This window comes from Ipomoea nil, unplaced genomic scaffold (assembly GCF_001879475.1).
Source record: "Ipomoea nil cultivar Tokyo-kokei standard unplaced genomic scaffold, Asagao_1.1 scaffold0482, whole genome shotgun sequence".
Classification (NCBI taxonomy): domain Eukaryota; kingdom Viridiplantae; phylum Streptophyta; class Magnoliopsida; order Solanales; family Convolvulaceae; genus Ipomoea; species Ipomoea nil.
In genome coordinates, this window is record NW_017616910.1 from 656,059 (window position 1) to 673,827 (window position 17,769).

A 17,769-nucleotide genomic window follows, 5' to 3' on the forward strand; every position below is an offset into this window, starting at 1 on the left:
ACATTTGGTATCATACCAAAGCCATACAACTCATATTAACATGTGACAACACCTAACTAGAGATATATCATATATGAAAGTCGATAGTACTTCGGATCGGAGGTGGCTTCTGAGTCGGCAACAAACCAAACCACTTCTTTAACAACAACATCCTCTGTCTCGAGTATTTGTCATCCGAAGAGAAGCCAAGTGAGCTGCAAAAGTTAGTAAACACACTTCATAGTATATAACTTCATTCATCTACACTTATGCATTACCAAACAAAAACATACCATATATATATAGTTGCAAATTAATTGCTTTGGTGTAATAAGAGTACTTACCATTGACTCTAGTTTCTTCTCCTTGTTTTTGATCTTCTTCGTTTGATCTTCATTGTTAGTCTGTATGTTTCTTCTTCAACAAACCTTACAATGAATTCTGGCTTTCCAGTTAGGAGCATGAGACTTCCCATGAATAATCCAAAAAGAATACCACAACCGTAACCCATTGCCACAACTTTTACAGTGCATCCGGTAAAAAAACTCGAATCATCTTCTTGGTGGAGATCCTTTGGTGTGGGAAGTTGCGGTGCTAGGCCATTCTCACAACCTCGTGACAAAGGTTTTCCTTTCAATCCATCATTTCCTTGGTATGAATTTGCTTCAAATGTATTGAATTGTCGACCTTCAGGTATGCACCCCATGAGCTTATTATGTGATAGATTCAACACTTCAAGTGTTGTAATACTTGCTAATTGCCCAGGGATTGCTCCACTAATTTTATTTGATGGAAGGTCTAAGGATTCAAGCATGGATAAATTTCCAAGAGATATGGGGATGTGCCCAACCAACATGTTATGTGACAAATTTAATTCGCGCAATGCAAGAAGATCTCCAATGCTATTTGGAATATGCCCTTCAAATTTATTGCTTGAGAGATCAATGGCACTATACAAGATAAATATTATACTTACAAGTTGACGCTCTTGCCCCTTCATTTCCACCAGCATAGATTCTCCATAGTGATGTACAATACGCGCACTAATGGAACAACCCCTGTTGATAAGGTTGCAATAATAGGTGTCTTGGTATACGTCTTGTGGTATATATTTATCAACACTTGCCATCGCTTTAAAATACTTGAAAAACCATGTAGGCAAATCCCCTGTAAATTCATTGTAGGACAGGTCGAAGACACGAAGTTGAGGAAACAAATATCCTTTGATCATCGTACTTGTTATCGAACCGTTCAACTGGTTAAATCTCAAGCTAAGAACCTTTAATTTCGGAAGAGCTCCTAACCACATTGGAAATGTACCATTCAAGTTGTTGTGTCCAAGATCAAGAACTTCTAACACTTTACAATTGATTAAAGATTGCGGTAAATTTCCCTCCAATTGGTTATCACGCAAATTAAGTGTCAACAAAGAATTTGCCTTAAAAATTGTTGGAATTGAACCGTGAAATTGATTCTGGTGCAAGTCCAACACAACAAGATCTTCATTGGTGTTAACCAAACATTGGGGAATTAACCCAATTAACAAATTGTTGGCTAAATCCAAAATTAGGAGAGAACCTAAATTGCAAATGGTTGGAGACAAATGCATTGATGTTAAATTTCCACCCTTAGGTAGAAGTGTTCCGGTGAGTCTATTACTAGAAACGATTAGAACTTGGAGGTATGAGAGGTTCCCAATTGTCTGAGGTATTGGACCGGAGAAATTGTTTTTTGACAGGTCTATTTCAATCAAATGTTTCAACTTTCCTATGCAAGGTGGAAGTGATCCGTTGAGATTGTTGGAGAAAAGCTCTAGAGTACTGAGGCGTGTGAGGTTTCCAATTGTGTGAGGTATTGGACCATAGAGTTGGTTTTCTGACAACCATAAAATATCCAAATTTTGCAAGTTTCCAATTTGAGGTGGAAGCATTCCAAAAAGATTATTGGTGGAAAGATTTAGATGAATGAGACTTGTGAGGTTTCCAATTGTTTTAGGTATTGGACCAAAAAGACTATTTTTAGACAAATCTAAGAAAGTCAAACTCTGTAAGTTTCCTATTTCTGGTGGAATAGTGCCTGGAATCTTGTTCTCTTTCAAGGAAAGGTATACAAGATTTGTGAGCAAACCAATTTCTGATGGAATACTTCCATTGAAGGAATTTTTCTGAAGATCCAAAGAGTTTAGCTTGGTCCAATTGGAGAAAAAATTAGGTGAAATCTTATCAGAAAGAAAATTATCTGATAAATCAAACTCAGACAACATTGTCAAAGATGACAACGATGAAGGCAATACTCCAAAGAGTGAATTTGAACTCAAAACCAAGTAAGTGAGATTAGTGCAACCACCAAGCTCAGAAGGAATACTTGAATTCAAGTGGTAATTTTTCATAATATATAAGGTTTGAAGATTTTTGAGTTGGCCTATAGAATTTGGAATTTCTCCCTGAAAAGAATTGGACGACAAATCAAGATATTTGAGGTTGGACAGCTTGCCAATGTTAGGTGATAAAGGTCCTGAAAAGTCATTGAAAGAAAGATCAAGATACTCAAGTTTCTCCAAATGGGTGAACAATGACTCAGGGATTGATCCATTCAATTTGTTTCCAGACAAATGAAGGTCTTTGAGGCTTGATAACTTGCCAATACTATGTGATAAAGGTCCTGAAAAGTCATTGGAATAAAGATAGAGATACTCAAGTTTTTCCAAACTGGTGAACAATGACTCAGGGATTGATCCATTCAAATTGTTTGCAGACAAATCAAGATGTTTGAGGTTGGGCAACTTACCAATGTTAGGTGATAAAGGCCCTGAAAATTTATTGTCAAAAAGATCAAGATGTTCAAGCTCCTCTAAACGGGTGAACAATGACTCAGGAATTGATCCATTCAAATTGCTTTCAGACAAATCAAGATAAGTTAGGTTCCTACACCCTAATATGAAATCAGGGAACCTTGGTTCATATCCATTCCAGCTGGAGAAACTGAAATGTCTCAGCAAAGGAAAACTCTTACCCATAGACCAATAATCTAGAGCTTCCAAGTCATTTAATCCAAGGTCCAGGAACCATACCTTTCGAAGATTTCCAATCTGATGAGGAACAACTCCACTAAAATTGTTGTAGTAAAGGGAGAGGTACTGAAGCTCCCTCAACTTCCCAATCTGTGGCGGTATGCTTCCATCAAACGTATTGTTGCTCAAGTCCAAGAAGATCAAGTTGGACAAATCACCGATGGCGGGAGGGATTGATCCATTGAAGTTGTTTCCACTGATGTTGAAACCAGTGAGGCTTGACAAAGAAGTAAAATTGAGGTGGTAAAGAGTACCAGAGAGATGAGCATGAGGAAGATTGATCTCAGAAACAGTAGCTCCACCGCCATTGCAGACAATACCCGTCCAATTACACATGCTTCTTAGGTTGGATAGTGACCATGAATTGAGTGAAGAAGAAGAAGAAGAAGACAACATCAACAGGCTGCTCTTCCATTTGAGAAGAGCTTCAGCTTCTGTTCTTGCTGATGCTGTCGTCTCCCATGCAAAGAAACAAGGCAGCACAAGAAAGATGATCAATGCTGTATAGTTGTAACGAAAATTTCTCATAGTTGAGTTTTTTGGAAGAATCAAATTACTCTGGTACATGGTATGATACCAATGAAGTATATATGCTCTTTTATAGACAAGATATATTGAAGTTATGGCCTGATTGAATTGATACATGAGAACGTTGGCATTTCCATTTTGACAGCTCCGTATAAGATGGTGAAGAAAAGTGATACATTTCTATATACAACAAATAAAAGTCATTTCTAAGATGTTTTAATTTCTTCATACATTGCATTTGTCGTTGTGTTAGGAATAGACGACAAGAATTGATAGAAATTAAGGTTCATCGGATTGACTTTTTCTCTGCTAATGACTACCTCCCATCTATCAATTCCATTTGTACTGTATTAGGGAAGAAAAATCTGGTGAAACCAAAACTAAAGGCAATCTCTGAATGGGGTCCAATTGAATCTCAACTGAATTATTCACATTTTACAAGATGTGAATATCAGTACAAATGTACAATACATTAAAAAAAAATGTAATCCGATAGAGAACAAGTGCATATATACCAAAACTGAGGAGTTAACTCCAAAAATTAACAGTATAAATTCTCAAGAATAGATTATGAAATGCATGCATCCATATATATATATATATATATATATATATATATATATATATATATATATATATATATATATATATATATGCTCTATTTTCTATTATGTAATAACCGTAATTAAGAAACAAGTTTTCTCATAAGTTTTTTTTTTTTTTTTTTAATTAGACTCTTGAAACATGTTTCCACATTTCAATTAAACCATAAAATGCGTTTTTTAAAAAGTTTTTTATTTTTTATTTTTTACATTACAGAAACTACCCAAATGTTTTTGAAAAGTTTCCTTGAGTTCTCAAGAGGGATACATACTTCAAATTAAATATGAAGACACTCTACCTTAACAACACGTTCAGTTCACGTAATGAATTTGGAGGGAATAGGAATGTTATTCCACAGGGAATGGAATATAATAGAAATTGTATTCTATTGTTTGGTTAGCTAAAGAAATAGACTTTAGTAATTGTATTCCAGTGTTTGATTGGTTAAAGAAATAGAAATGGAATAGGTTTTGAAGACATAAATACCTTTATACATAATAATAATAATAATAATAATAATAATAATGAATATGATTATGATATACTAAATGTTGGTTTTATATATATATATATATATATATATATATATAGGCCGAAATGGATGAGTTAATTCGGTAGAGTTAGGTGCTAGGCGGTCGGTCGCTTAGGCAGGTTCCTAGGGAAAAAATCGCCACGGTCCAGAGGCGCCTAGCGCATAGGCGGTGTTTAGGCGGACACCTAGACCGATTTTTGCAATAGTGACCATAACTTTTAGGTATAAGAATATCCTATGTGGATAACACTTAATTAGCTTCAATGATTTAGGTTAGTGTACGTATCAAGATCAAACGTGTATTACTAAGTCAAAAGTTGCTGCCAATAGTTAAGATACCTATTACTGTAACAAAAGTTATAACTAGCAACATAAGCACAACTTTATTTCTTTAAACTTGTGTAGTAATCAACGTCATATTTCAATAACAAAATATTGGATTTGAACCTTTGTACGAGCGGCCAAAACTTTCTATTTGGATAACACTTCACTTGATGTGGGTTAGTGTACCTATCAAGAATAACGTTTATTACTAAGCCAAAAGTTACTATGATACAAAATTGTTAAGATGTTTATTACTGTACCAAAAGTTATAACTAACAATATAGGCCACAATCCAGGTCACTATTCCCACGGTGTCCCCGGGTGTTCAACATGTCCAGCTAGTTAGGCGCCCTCGGAGAACTCGGTCAGCGTCGGATCGTTCCAACGTTGCTGGGTTCTATCGTGAGGCGTCTAACGATGATAATGATTCTTCTGTCACTGGTAGAGTTGCTACCTTTGAGTCCGTGGGGCGTCATAGGGAGCCGGTGGGACATGGCTCGCCCCCTAGGACCACTCGGGTGCCCTTCGGTGGCAAGTACACTACATCTCAGGCACAACAGGAGCAGAGTAATGCGGCCTTTGGCACGCCTATCTCTTCTTAATACCTCTCTTTCTGATGATGCGATTCCTAGTTTGGAACGTGCGGGGTATTGCCTCGTGAGCCTCTTTTCAAAGATTGCACTTGTTGCTTAGAAAACATAAGCCTTTTATTTTATGCCTCCTTGAGCCGTTTTGTGGTACTGATAGATTGGATACCTTTAGGCTGCGGCTTGTCTTTGACTTTTCTTTTGCAGGGGTTAATGATAAGTTGTGGCTTTTTGGAACTCTAACCTGGTTTTGAATTTTGAATCTGAATCTGATCAGTCTGTATCTGTTGCATGTTGTCATGCTACTATTCCTTCTGCTTTCTAGCTTTCTTTTGTGTATGCTAAAACTAGGGACCCCGTAAGGGTTCCTTTATGGGCTGAGTTGCTCGCAGTCTCAAATAGGATCCCTTCGGGCGTTCCCTGGTTTGTGGTGGGTGATTTTAACTGCTTGCTAAATGTGGATGAGAAAAAATGGGGTCTCCCTTATCCTCATAGGAAGACTACTGATTTTCGAGAGTGTGTTAGTACGTGTGATCTGATTGACTCTTCTGCCTACGGCTCCCCCTACACTTGGTGGAATGGGAGACGTAAGGACGCTGCTATTTGGATGCGCTTGGATCGGTTTCTTTACACCTCGGTGTGGGAATCGATATCCAGGACATCCGTTCAACATTTGTCTAGGACCACGTCTGACCACTGCCCATTACTTGTTACTTCAGAAGTTATAACTGCTCAACCCGTTCCAAAACATTTTATTTTTCTTAATGTATGGACCAAACATGAGGATTTTCAGCGGGTGGTTAGAGAAAGTTGGGAGGTTCCTGTTGAGGGAACCCCAATGTATGTCTTGGCTACTAAGCTTTCCAGGTTAAAAAAAAAGCCCTTGCTCCTTGGAGTAGGGAAACCTTTGGTAATATTTTTTCTAAGTTGCAGGAACTGGAAGATAAGGTACAGGTGCTAGAAGAGGTGCTGCAATAGAATCCTGATGATGATAGGGCACTCATTGACTATAAGGAGAGTGTGGCCCTCTTGCAAAGATAGGTTTCCATCGAGGAAGAATACTGGCAACAAAAGACTCACATGGTGGCCGTTTAGGAGGGTGATAAGAACTCCAAGTTCTTTCGCTCGATGGTAAAAGAACGAAGGAGGAAACTCTATATTCATAAGGTAAAAGATGACACAGGACAATGGATTGAGGATAGACAGGGGATAACACAAAATGATGTCTCCTTTTTTGAGGGTTTATTCACTGCGGAGGCAGGTACTTTTGATTTGTCTAAACTTGATTGTGTGCCGCGTCTGGTTACTGATATTGATAATGCTATGCTTATTGCTATCCCCGAGGAAGATGAGATTAAAAATGTTGTGTTTGCCATGAATTCTGTTAGTGCCACAGGCCCTGGCGGGTTTTCTGGGGCATTCTATAAATCTTGTTGGGAGATTGTTAAGGGGGATGTGGTTAATATATTCAGGAGTTACTTCCTTGGTATGGAGTTCACCAGGTCTATTACTCACACCTCCATTGTGTTATTGCCCAAAAAAGCCAGCCCGGAGACATTTGCTGATTATAGACCCATTAGCTTGTGCAACTTTAGTAGTGAAATTGTCACTAAGTTAATGGTAGTCAGGTTGGCTTCTGTTCTCCCGAGATTGTTGTCTCCTCACCAAAGTGGTTTTGTCTCGTGGCGGTCAATCACTGATAATATTTTGCTTGCCTCTGAGATGTGCCATGGTATAAAACTAGGGAATCAGGATGTAGTGCTGAAGCTAGACATGGCTAAGGCCTATGATTGGGTTTCCAGGTTTTTCCTTGTTTCTGTGATGCGTAGGATGGGATTTTCTGAAGTCTGGATTGACTTGGTCTATCGTGCGATCTCAAATGTGTGGTACTTTGTCATTGTCAATGGGGTCAAGGAGGGCTTCTTTACCTCGTCTCGTGGGTTGAGGCAAGGAGACCCACTGTCCCCTAGTCTTTTTATCATTGTTGTAGAGATCCTTTCTATGTACATTGCTCAAGTCCATCTGGACGAGGGGGTCCCTAGGTTCTCTCAGCCTGCTGGTACCCCTCATATTCATCACTTAGCTTACGCTGACGATGTTATTATTTTTAGTACTGGGAGGCAGGGGGCAATCTGCAAAGTCATACGCGCTTTAAAAGATTATGAGGAGATTTTTGGCCAAATGGTCAGTTTCCCTAAGAGTGCTTTTTATATGCATCCTGACACTTCGGGTCGGGTTATTCGTAGGATTGGGGATATCACTAGATGCATTCATAGGTCCTTCCCTTTCACTTATCTTGGGTGTCCTATTTTTGTGGGGAGGAAGAAGTGTGTCTATTTTTCATCTGTGGTGGACATGGTGAAGGCCAAATGCCTTGGATGGCAACGTCGATTGCTATCCAAGGGGGGGAAAGCGGTTCTTATTACTTCTGTTTTGCAGACTATCCCTTTATATCTCTTTGCAGTTTGTCCTCCTTCTAAACAGGTTATCCGTGATCTTGAGCGGTGTTTCGCGAACTTCTTTTGGCGGCAGTCAGGAGGTGCACGCTACAATTGGGCGTCATGGAAAACGCTCTCCCTCCCTAAAAAGGAGGGTGGTGTGGGCTTCCTTGACCTGGACTTATTGGTACGTGCATCGAGTGCAAAGCTTTGGTGGAATTTTTGCAAGGTGTATTCACTGTGGGGAAGTTTCATGACTGCTAAGTACTGCCGCCGAGCTACCCGGTGGCGAAATCAGTGCGAAGTTCTGACTCACCCACTTGGAAGCGGATGCTCGGCGTCAAGAATGAGGTGGAGGCAGTCTTGGGATGACGCCTAACTCACGGCGATGTTAACCTTTTGTGGGATAACTGGCCTGGACTTGGCCCGCTAGGACGCCTTTACCCCTTCCCGAGGGTTGAGTACTCTGGTGATTTGCTGTCTGACTTCATCTAGGACGGGGAATTGGACTTGTCGACCTATGATGATTTTCTGCCGGCTGGGTTGGAGGCTGACATGTTCCGGTTGGGTCAAAGAGTGGCTGACATCCCTATTTGGCGGGTAGCTACAGACGGTTTGTTTTCTTTCTCTTCTACAAAATCATTATTAAGACCTGAACCGGTGAATTCTGATTCTCTTTTGAGGGCATGTTAGCATAAGCACCTGCCCTTTAAGGTGTCATTTCTCGTTTGGCATGTATTACGGGGCTGTTTGCCCACTGATGATGCTATAGCTAGATTTGGGCACCTTATTGTTTCCAGATGCTGGTGATGCAGTAACCCTGCTAGGGAGACCATTGATCACATCTTTTATGCGGGGGACACTGCCTGGGCTGTATGGGGATTTTTTATGGGATCACTTGGCTTGTGATTCAGTCATCGGGGTCTACGGACGCTGTTGACTAGGTGGAAGCGGGTGGTTTCACATAATCGTCTTGTTGCTTTTGTTATTTGCAGTTTGCCTTATCTCATCCTTTGGGAGTTATGGAAACATAGGGATGCATGCTTGCATGGCAGAGGACCTCCGAGTGTGCCTCAAGTGGTGTATGGCGTTGCCAAAGGGGTGGCTGAGTGTCTCTTTAGGCGTTGGCCGCGGGAACACATTCTACCACCAAACTGGTCTGTCATTCTGTCCTATATAGATTCCGCTGCCCCGCGATGCGTGGTTCGTGCTATTAGATGGGATCCCCCTCTTGATGGCTCTATAAAGCTTAATCTCTCATACTCGGAGTCTGTGGGGGAGACTGCTGCCTTGGTACGTAATTCAGGGGGGGGGGGGGGGGTTTCTGCTACGACCTGGCCATTTCGGTAGTCGGCGGGTTTCGGGATTTTTTTTTTCATGTTATGCACCGCTGTCTTGAATGGTGTTTAGCCGAGGGTTTTAGGTCCCTGGTCCTAGAGTCTTTTTTGCCTGAGCTTAAGAGCTATGTTGATCCCTCCACTCCTAGTCCATGGGTTTTTGACTCTGAAGTGTCACTGCTTCGGTTTCTTTGTTCCTGTGCATCTGTTTCTATTCTTCAGTGTTTGCCGCAGGGTAATCTCCATGTGGCTGCATTGGCAGATTGGGTTGGGGATAAGGATGGGGAGTTTATTTTTCTTAATTTGTTTGACTTACCGTCGAGGGTGCGTGCTTTGCTTGTTCATGATGATGTCCCCTCGGTGTTTTTTTAGGATTATGACCCACCTTGAATTGAGGCTCCAGTTTTCTTGATGTATTATGTTTTATTGAAATATGAAAAAAGGGAAAAAGAAAAGAATGAGAAAATGAAAAGGAAAGAAAAAAGAAAAAGAAAATGAAAGAATTATAAAAGATGTGAGAAAAGAAAAAGGAAAGAAAAGGAAAATGAAAGAAGACAAAAGAAAAGAAGAGAGAGAAGGAAAAGTAATCTGCCAGGAGGCAATGATGGCTTGGCATTTGTCAGGACTAGCCTCAACAACGTAGGTGTCAGCGGTACAAGAGGCACCCTAGTCCGGGCTGAACGGTGGTTGGGCGGGATTTATCAAATTCGTTGACCTAGTCAGGCTTGCTGCTGGCCAATAGTAGCTGAGTCCCTTCTAGGCTCCGGGTAGGGCGGGTCATATATGATGGGGGTTGCCTTGTTGTTCGTGTCTGCCTGTTATTTCCTTATACACTGCCTATTGAAACATGATTATGAGTTGTATTGGTTTAGGAAATGTGGCGTTGCTTGTTCTGTCACGTTTTTATTTTGCAGGTCTTTCCTTGGCTTCTGAGGTATTGCTGGTCTTAAGCTTGTTTGGTTTTGCCCTTGTGGGTTTCTTTAAATAGACTACGCCTCAACGTTGGTGCCAGCGGTAAGAAATTGCATCCTAGCCCGGGCTGAACGGTGGCCGGGTAGGGGTTTATCAAATCCGTTAGCGGTTTGTCTAGGCTTGCTGCTGACCCATAGTAGCTAATCCCGTTAGGGTTCTGGTTACTACGATATTGGTGCGGCTGGCCTATATGTGGCATGTGTGCCATTTATTATTTTTGAGCCTGCGTGCCTCCTTTGTGGTTTGTTTGCCTTGTGTTGATAGTTGGGCAGCTGTTGTTGTGTATTTCTGCCCTTGTGACATAGCCCTGCAGCAGGTTATGCTGCCGGATATCTTACAAAATGGGCTAGCATTCTTGGAGGTTCGAAGCGTGGGCGTTGAGCGTTGCGGCCGTTGGCACTGTTGCATTGTTGCATTGTGGTGCAGAGTCGCAGCATTGCAACTTTGTGGTGGTGCGGCATGATGGCGCACTAGTACATGGTGGCACGCAGGTGCAGCTTTTCTCCTATAAACAGTCGTTATGCTGCTGGTTTTTGCGAAAATTGCGCCTCCATTTCAGCACCCCTATTATTTATTTATTTTTCTTCATTTATTATTCCTTTGGTCTGGCCTACTAGTTGGGCTTGGGTCCTTTATTTTCTTCTTCCATTCTTAAGGCCTGGCCTGTTAGGGCTTGAGTCCATCCTTTATTTTAGTTTCTTTATATTAGTATAGGCCCAATCTCAAGGGCTGAGTATGTGTTATTGTCACTTTTGGACCATCAGTTGTAAGACATTTTAATTCCTTAATTTGCTTAATAAATTTTTTTTTTCAAAAAAAAAAAACAATATAGGCAGAATTTTATTTATTTAAACTTGTGTAATAACCAAGGTCATATTTCAATTGATAAATTTCTATGCTAGAAAGTTGTAATGAAACCAAAATTAAAGGCAAAATAGTCAAGAAAAGGAAAGGTGAGGAATTTGCGGAGCCTTTAGTGTGAAGTCAACCATTTCACATTATCAGTCAATTAAGATCATCATTCACTGTATGACTAGAAATTCACAATTTTTCATCCAATTTCTATTCAATATAATAATATATTTTTTAAAGGCCAGAATCTTAGAGAGATGGTATTTTTTTTTTTCAAATTATTGGCAAAAATTAAAATAGATGCTATTTATAATCATTTGGAGTCCATGAATTGACTGGCTAAAATTCATCGCCATTGCCAACAATGCCCCTCCAATTACAAATGTTTCTTAAGTTGGATACTGACCATGAATTGAGTGAAGAAGAAGAAGACAACATTAATAAGCTGCACTTCCATTTGAGAAGAGCTTCAGCTTCTGTTCTGGATGATGTTGTCGTCTCTGTCTGTTAAGGTTTTTTTCTTTCTTTTCTTTTTTCTGATTTGTGGGGCTTTGTTGCTCCTAGACTTTTGGCTACTCAATAAAACTCTTTTTTTGAGCAAAAAAAAAAAAAAAAAAAAGAGTGTTATATGGTTGCAACGAAAATTCCCCTGCCCATACTTGAAATTTTTTGAAGAACAAAATTACTCTGGTACATGGTATGATACCCAAGAAATTTCCCATACTTGAGTTTATAGACAAGTTGATATATTGAAGTGATGGCCCGATTGATCGATACATGACAACGATGGTATTTCCATTTTCATAGTTCCATATAAGATAGTGAAGAAAAGTGCTACATTTCTACTAATACAACAAATAAAAGTCTGTCATTTCTACAATGTTTTCGTCATACACTGTACTGCATTTGTCGTTGTGATAAGAATTAATGGAAATTTGGTTAGGAAGAGACAAGAATTTATAGAAATTAATGTTCCTCGAATTGGATGCCATCGAAGTATAGACACATCTACACTACATATCATCACTTGTATTATTCATATTAAAGGTCCCACTGAAAGCATGCAAATTGTTCAAGTTATAATCTATTGATAGAAATTAAAGTAATAATCTTTTCCCCAATAGCCAAAATAAATCCATTTTAGAAAGAAAGCTCTAAACACTAACAAAGACATTGTTCATCATGCCTGAATTGAACATTCATAATCATACCAAAATCATATATCTCATATTAACATATATGTGTCACAACACCAAGCTAGAGATCTGAAATCAATCAGTACTTGAGATGTAGCTTCCGAGCCAACAACAAAGCATGCACATCTTCAACATCACTCTCTGTCTTGAGTATTATATTTGTCATGGGGAGAGAAGCGAGCTGCAAAAATTAGTAAACACGTCACAGTATTCTCCTTCATGCATCTACACTTATGCATTACCAAATAAAAACATACCATATATAGTTGTAAATTGCTTTGGTGTAATAAGATTACTTACCATTGACATGCAAAACTAGTTTCTTCTTCTTCTTATCTTTGATCTTCTTCGTTTGACCTTCATTGCTAGTTTGTATGCTTCTTCTTCAACAAACTTTGTAATGAATTCTGGCTTTCCAGTTAGGAGCATGAGACTTCCCATGAATAATCCAAAAAGAATACCACAACCGTACCCTATTGCCACAACTTTTACCGTGAATCCGCTCAAAAAACTAGAATCATCTTCATAGTGGAGATCCTTTGGTGTAGGAAGTTTCGGTCTCATGTCATTCTCACAACCTCGTGATAAAGGGTTTCCTTTCAATCCATCATTCCCTTGATATGAATTTGCTTCAAATGTATTGAATTGTTTGCCTTGAGGTATGCATCCCACAAGCTTATTATGTGAGAGATTCAACACTTCAAGAGATGAAATACTCCCTAATTGCCCAGGGATTGGTCCGCCAATTTGATTTGAAGAAAGGTCTAAGGATTCAAGCACAGATAAATTTCCAAGAGACGCTGGGATGAAGCCAGTGAACATATTATGTGATAGATTTAACTCACGTAGTGCAAGAAGATCTCCGATGCTATTTGGAATATGGCCTTCAAATTTATTGCATGAGAGATCAATAGCACTGTACAAAATGAATATTGTACTTACAAGCTGACGCTCTTGCCCCTTTATTTCAACCACCATAGAATCTCCATAGTGATATATAATACGCTCATTATTTGAACAACCACTATGGAAAAGGCTACAATTAAAGTAGTCTTGATATATGTCTTGTGGTATTCTATAATTATCAACACTTGTCATGGCACTAAAATCCTTGAAAAACCATATGGGCAAATCCCCAGAAAATTCATTGTAAGAGAGATCGAAGACACGAAGTTGAGGAAATAAATACCCTTTGATCTTCGTATCAAGTTAAGAACCTTTAGATTTGGAATATCTCTTAACCACATTGGAAATGTACCACTCAAATTGTTGTGTCCAAGATCAAGAACTTCTAACCCTTTACAATTGATTAAAGATCGTGGCACTGCACCCTCTAATTGGTTATCATACAAACTAAGTCTGCTCAATGAGTTGCAATCCTTAAATTGTGTTGGGATTGGCCCATAAAATTGATTTTGGTGCAAATCTAACACAGACAGATCTATGTTTACCAAACATTGAGGTATTGGCCCAGTAAACAAATTGTTTGCCAAATCCAAAATTATGAGAGAACGTAAATTGCAAATGGTTGAAGAGATAAGATTTGATGTTGGATTTCCACTATCAAACATAAGTGTACCAATGAAATTGTTTGTGGAAAGGCGTAGGGCACCAAGTTGTGTGAGGTTTCCAATCATTTGAGGTATTGGACCATAAAAGTTGTTTCTTGACAAGTCTAGAATAAACAAATCCAATAAGTTTCCTATTTGAGGTGGAAGTGTTCCAGTGAAATTGTTATAGGAAATCTGAATATATCTGAGGCTTGTGAGGTTTCCAATAATCTCAAGTATTGGTCCATAGATATTGTTTTTTGACAATTCTAGATTTTCCAAACTTTTCAAGTTTCTTATTTGAGGTGGCAACATCCCGGTGAGATTATTATTGGAAAGCACTATATTAGAAAGGCCAGTGAGGTTTCCAATTGCTTGTGGTATTGGACCAAAGAAGCTGTTGTTTTGGAAGTCTAGAAGAGTCAAACGATGCAAGTTTCCAATTGTTTCAGGTATTAGACCAAAGAGGTTGTTTTCAGACAAGTCCAGCTCATTCAATTCTTGCATATTTCCTATCTGTGGTAGAAGTATTCCATTAAAATTGTTGTTCAAAAGGGTAAGAAATTTGAGCCTTGTGAGGTTTCCGATTGTATGAGGTATTGGACCATAGAAGTGGTTGTCTGATAAGTCTAGCACATACAAATTCTGCAAGTTTCCTATTTGGGGTGGAATGGTGCAATGGAACTTATTTCCATACAAGGAAAGGTATTCAAGATTTGTGAGCAAACCAATTTTAGATGGAATACTGCCATTGAAGGAATTGTGTTCAAGCCTCAAAACTGTTAGCTTGGTCCAATTGGAGATGAGATGGGGTGAAATATTACCGGAAATAAAATTAGATGATAAGTCCAGATTAGACAATTTGGTCAAAGATGACAGTGATGAAGGAATAGTTGAATTCAAGAGATTTTGGCTAATGTCCAAGACTTGAAGATCTTTGAGTTGGCCTATAGAATATAGGATTTCACCTTGGAATTGATTGTATGACAGTAGAAGATGTTCGAGGCTAGACAGATTGTTAATGTTAGGTGATAAAGGCTCAGAAAATTCATTGTAAGAAAGATCGAGATACTCAAGCTTCTCCAAGTTGGTGAACAATGACTCAGGGATTGATCCATTCAAACTAGTTTCACTCAAATCAAGATAAGTTAGGTTGCGAGAAGATAGTATAAAATCAGGAAACGATATCAATGTACATGTACCCCCGGCCAAACTGAAATGTCTCAGCATAGGAAAACTCTTAACTTTAGACGACCAGTCAGAAGCATCTAAAAACCAATTATACCCAAAGTCTAGGAACCATACCTTTTGAAGGTTTCCAATCTGATGAGGAATAACTCCCCTCATATCGTTGCCACTAAGGTCCAGGTACTGAAGCTCCGTCAAGTTCCCAATCTGTGGCGGTATGCTTCCATCAAACCTATTGTAGCTCAAGTCCAAGAAGACCAAGTTGGATAAATGACCAATGGCAGGAGGGATTGATCCATTGATGTAGTTACCACTGATGTTGAAACCAGTGAGGCTGGGAAAAGAAGTAAAATTGAGGTGGTGAAGAGTACCACAGAGATGAGCATAAGGAAGATTGATCTGAGAGACAGCTCCACCACCATTGCAGACAATGCCCCTCCAATTACAAAGGTTTCTTAGGTTGGATAGTGACCATGAATTGAGTGGAAAAGAGGACCCGTCGTCACACATTGACAGGCCGCTCGTCCATTTCAGAAGAGCTTCAGCTTCCGTTGTTGTTGATGCTATCGTCTCCAATGCAAAGAAACAAGGCATCAACAGAAAGATGAGCGCTGCATAATTCCAACGAAAATTTCCCATTTTTTTTTTCCCTTTTGTTGGTATGACGAATATGACAAGTTATGATACCAAGAAAGATAAGGAACCTTTTAAAGATGAAACCACACTGCGTGATGGATGGGTACATTGACCCAAGACTTTTACCAATTTTTGCATTTTATTTTACAGAATTTATATTAATTAGCTTTAATTTATTGGAAAATACCCTCATTATTTATATTAGAGGCTATTATATATATATATATAGGGATGCACTCAGGTGCGAATAAGTGCCCAGGAAGGAAATGCGAACGAATCAGCGCGCGACACGTGTCCAGATCTAATAACTTAAAAAAAAACGCGGTGGCATTTTCGTAAATAATTGAACATCGAAGTGCAAGTAAAATCACTTACAAGTGCACCTACTTTAACCTATAAGTGCATGTAATTTTGCCTTGTTAGCATTCACTTTCCGCAAACATTCATGCACCTGGGTGTGCTTATATAACTATATGTGCAACTATTTATAACTATAGGTGCAACTACTTATAACTATAGGTGCACCTACTTTCACCTATAAGTGCATGTAATTTTGCCTTGTTAACATTCATTGATATGAGTTCAGCGGGTAGTAGTAATACCCCTGAAAACCACTCGCAAACATTCATACACCTATGTGCAACTACTTATAACTATTTGTGCAACTACTTAGAACTATAGGTGCAACTACTTAGAACTATAGGTGCAACTAAGTATTGATGCTCAGTGTAAATTTTTACTTGCACCTATAATACATTTTACATGCACTTGTAATACATTTTACTTGCACTTCGATGTTTAATTATTTACGAAAATGCTACCGCGTTTTTTTTAAAAAATCAGTGTTTCTCATCCATTAGATCTGTACACGTGGACGAACAAAATTCATTCGTATTTCGCGCCTGGGCGAAGCATTCGCACCTGAGTGCGATTCTATATATATATATATATATATATATATATATATATATACTAGTATTTTTTTTGCGCGATGCGCAAAAAATCAGTGCCCAATATTAATACATTATATTAAAATTTTAAATTTATTTAAATTTTAGATATTTAAGTTATTCTAAATAATAATAATAATAATAATAATAATAATAATAATAATAATAATAATAATAATAATAATAATGTAAATCATTTTTATAAGGGAAAATGACACTTTTTCCCCTTAAGTTATATACTTATAGCACTTTTTCCCCCTGAATTATTTAAATGGCTCTTTTTCCCCCTGAAATGTTAAATGGACATATTTACCCTCTAACAAATTATTACTATAATTTGGTTCAAACCAAAGAGATACTATAGCAACCAAACCAAAATATTCCAATTACAATTTAGAATCAAATGCGATATTTAGAGTTTATATATATATATATATATATATATATATATATATATATATATATATATATATATATATATATATATATATATATATAAACATAATAAGTCACAATCAAATTTATATCTTTGATTTATGTCACTCTTTTGTATGCTAATAACTATATCCATTTTATTTTAAATGTTGTACACTCCAATGTTATTAGACAAAATTGTCCCTATTACATTCTTGTTAGACAAAATTACCCTTACACTTTTATAATTTTTAATTCTGACATTAATAACTCCATCATTATTATCATACACATATATCTATCATATCTTTTTCTTATTCTTTAATTATTATTTTATTAAAATTATTAAATATATAATTAATTTAATGGTTGATTATATTTTAATTAAATTTTTATAAATTTTTAATCATATATGTGTGTTTAATATATATATATATATATATATAATTTAAATTATAATTTGTAATTATTTTTATTTATCAATATTTTAATATTAGGCATTATTTTCGCGCATCGCGCGCGTAAAAAATGATAGCTAAGTAGTAGATATATTGGAGTGATGCATGGCGTTTCCATTTTCCACAGCTCCGTATAAGATGGTAAAGAAAAATGA

The 17,769-nt window shown here is 38.0% G+C and overlaps 3 protein-coding genes across 3 annotated transcripts; all 3 read right to left on the reverse strand.

Moving 5' to 3' along the window:
* Nucleotides 1–331: 331 nt before the first annotated feature.
* LOC109173485 (probable leucine-rich repeat receptor-like protein kinase At1g35710) lies at nt 332–3,673 on the reverse strand. Its single transcript, XM_019322724.1, has 3 exons — nt 3,050–3,673; nt 1,013–1,146; nt 332–929 (listed from the first exon to the last, which is right to left on the reverse strand). Exons 1-3 carry the CDS (start codon nt 3,614–3,616, stop codon nt 332–334), a joined length of 1,299 nt encoding a protein of 432 aa, XP_019178269.1. The 5' UTR covers nt 3,617–3,673.
* An 8,824-nt stretch (nt 3,674–12,497) lies between these two features.
* Nucleotides 12,498–13,396, reverse strand: LOC109173486 (receptor-like protein 12). The gene is made up of 2 exons (XM_019322725.1): nt 12,776–13,396; nt 12,498–12,599 (listed from the first exon to the last, which is right to left on the reverse strand). The coding sequence occupies exons 1-2, from the start codon at nt 13,394–13,396 to the stop codon at nt 12,498–12,500; spliced, it is 723 nt and encodes a 240-aa protein (XP_019178270.1).
* Nucleotides 12,770–15,886, reverse strand: LOC109173704 (probable leucine-rich repeat receptor-like protein kinase At1g35710). Its single transcript, XM_019322988.1, has 2 exons — nt 14,216–15,886; nt 12,770–14,143 (listed from the first exon to the last, which is right to left on the reverse strand). Exons 1-2 carry the CDS (start codon nt 15,793–15,795, stop codon nt 13,513–13,515), a joined length of 2,211 nt encoding a protein of 736 aa, XP_019178533.1. The 5' UTR covers nt 15,796–15,886; the 3' UTR covers nt 12,770–13,512.
* Between the last annotated feature and the right edge of the window lie 1,883 nt (nt 15,887–17,769).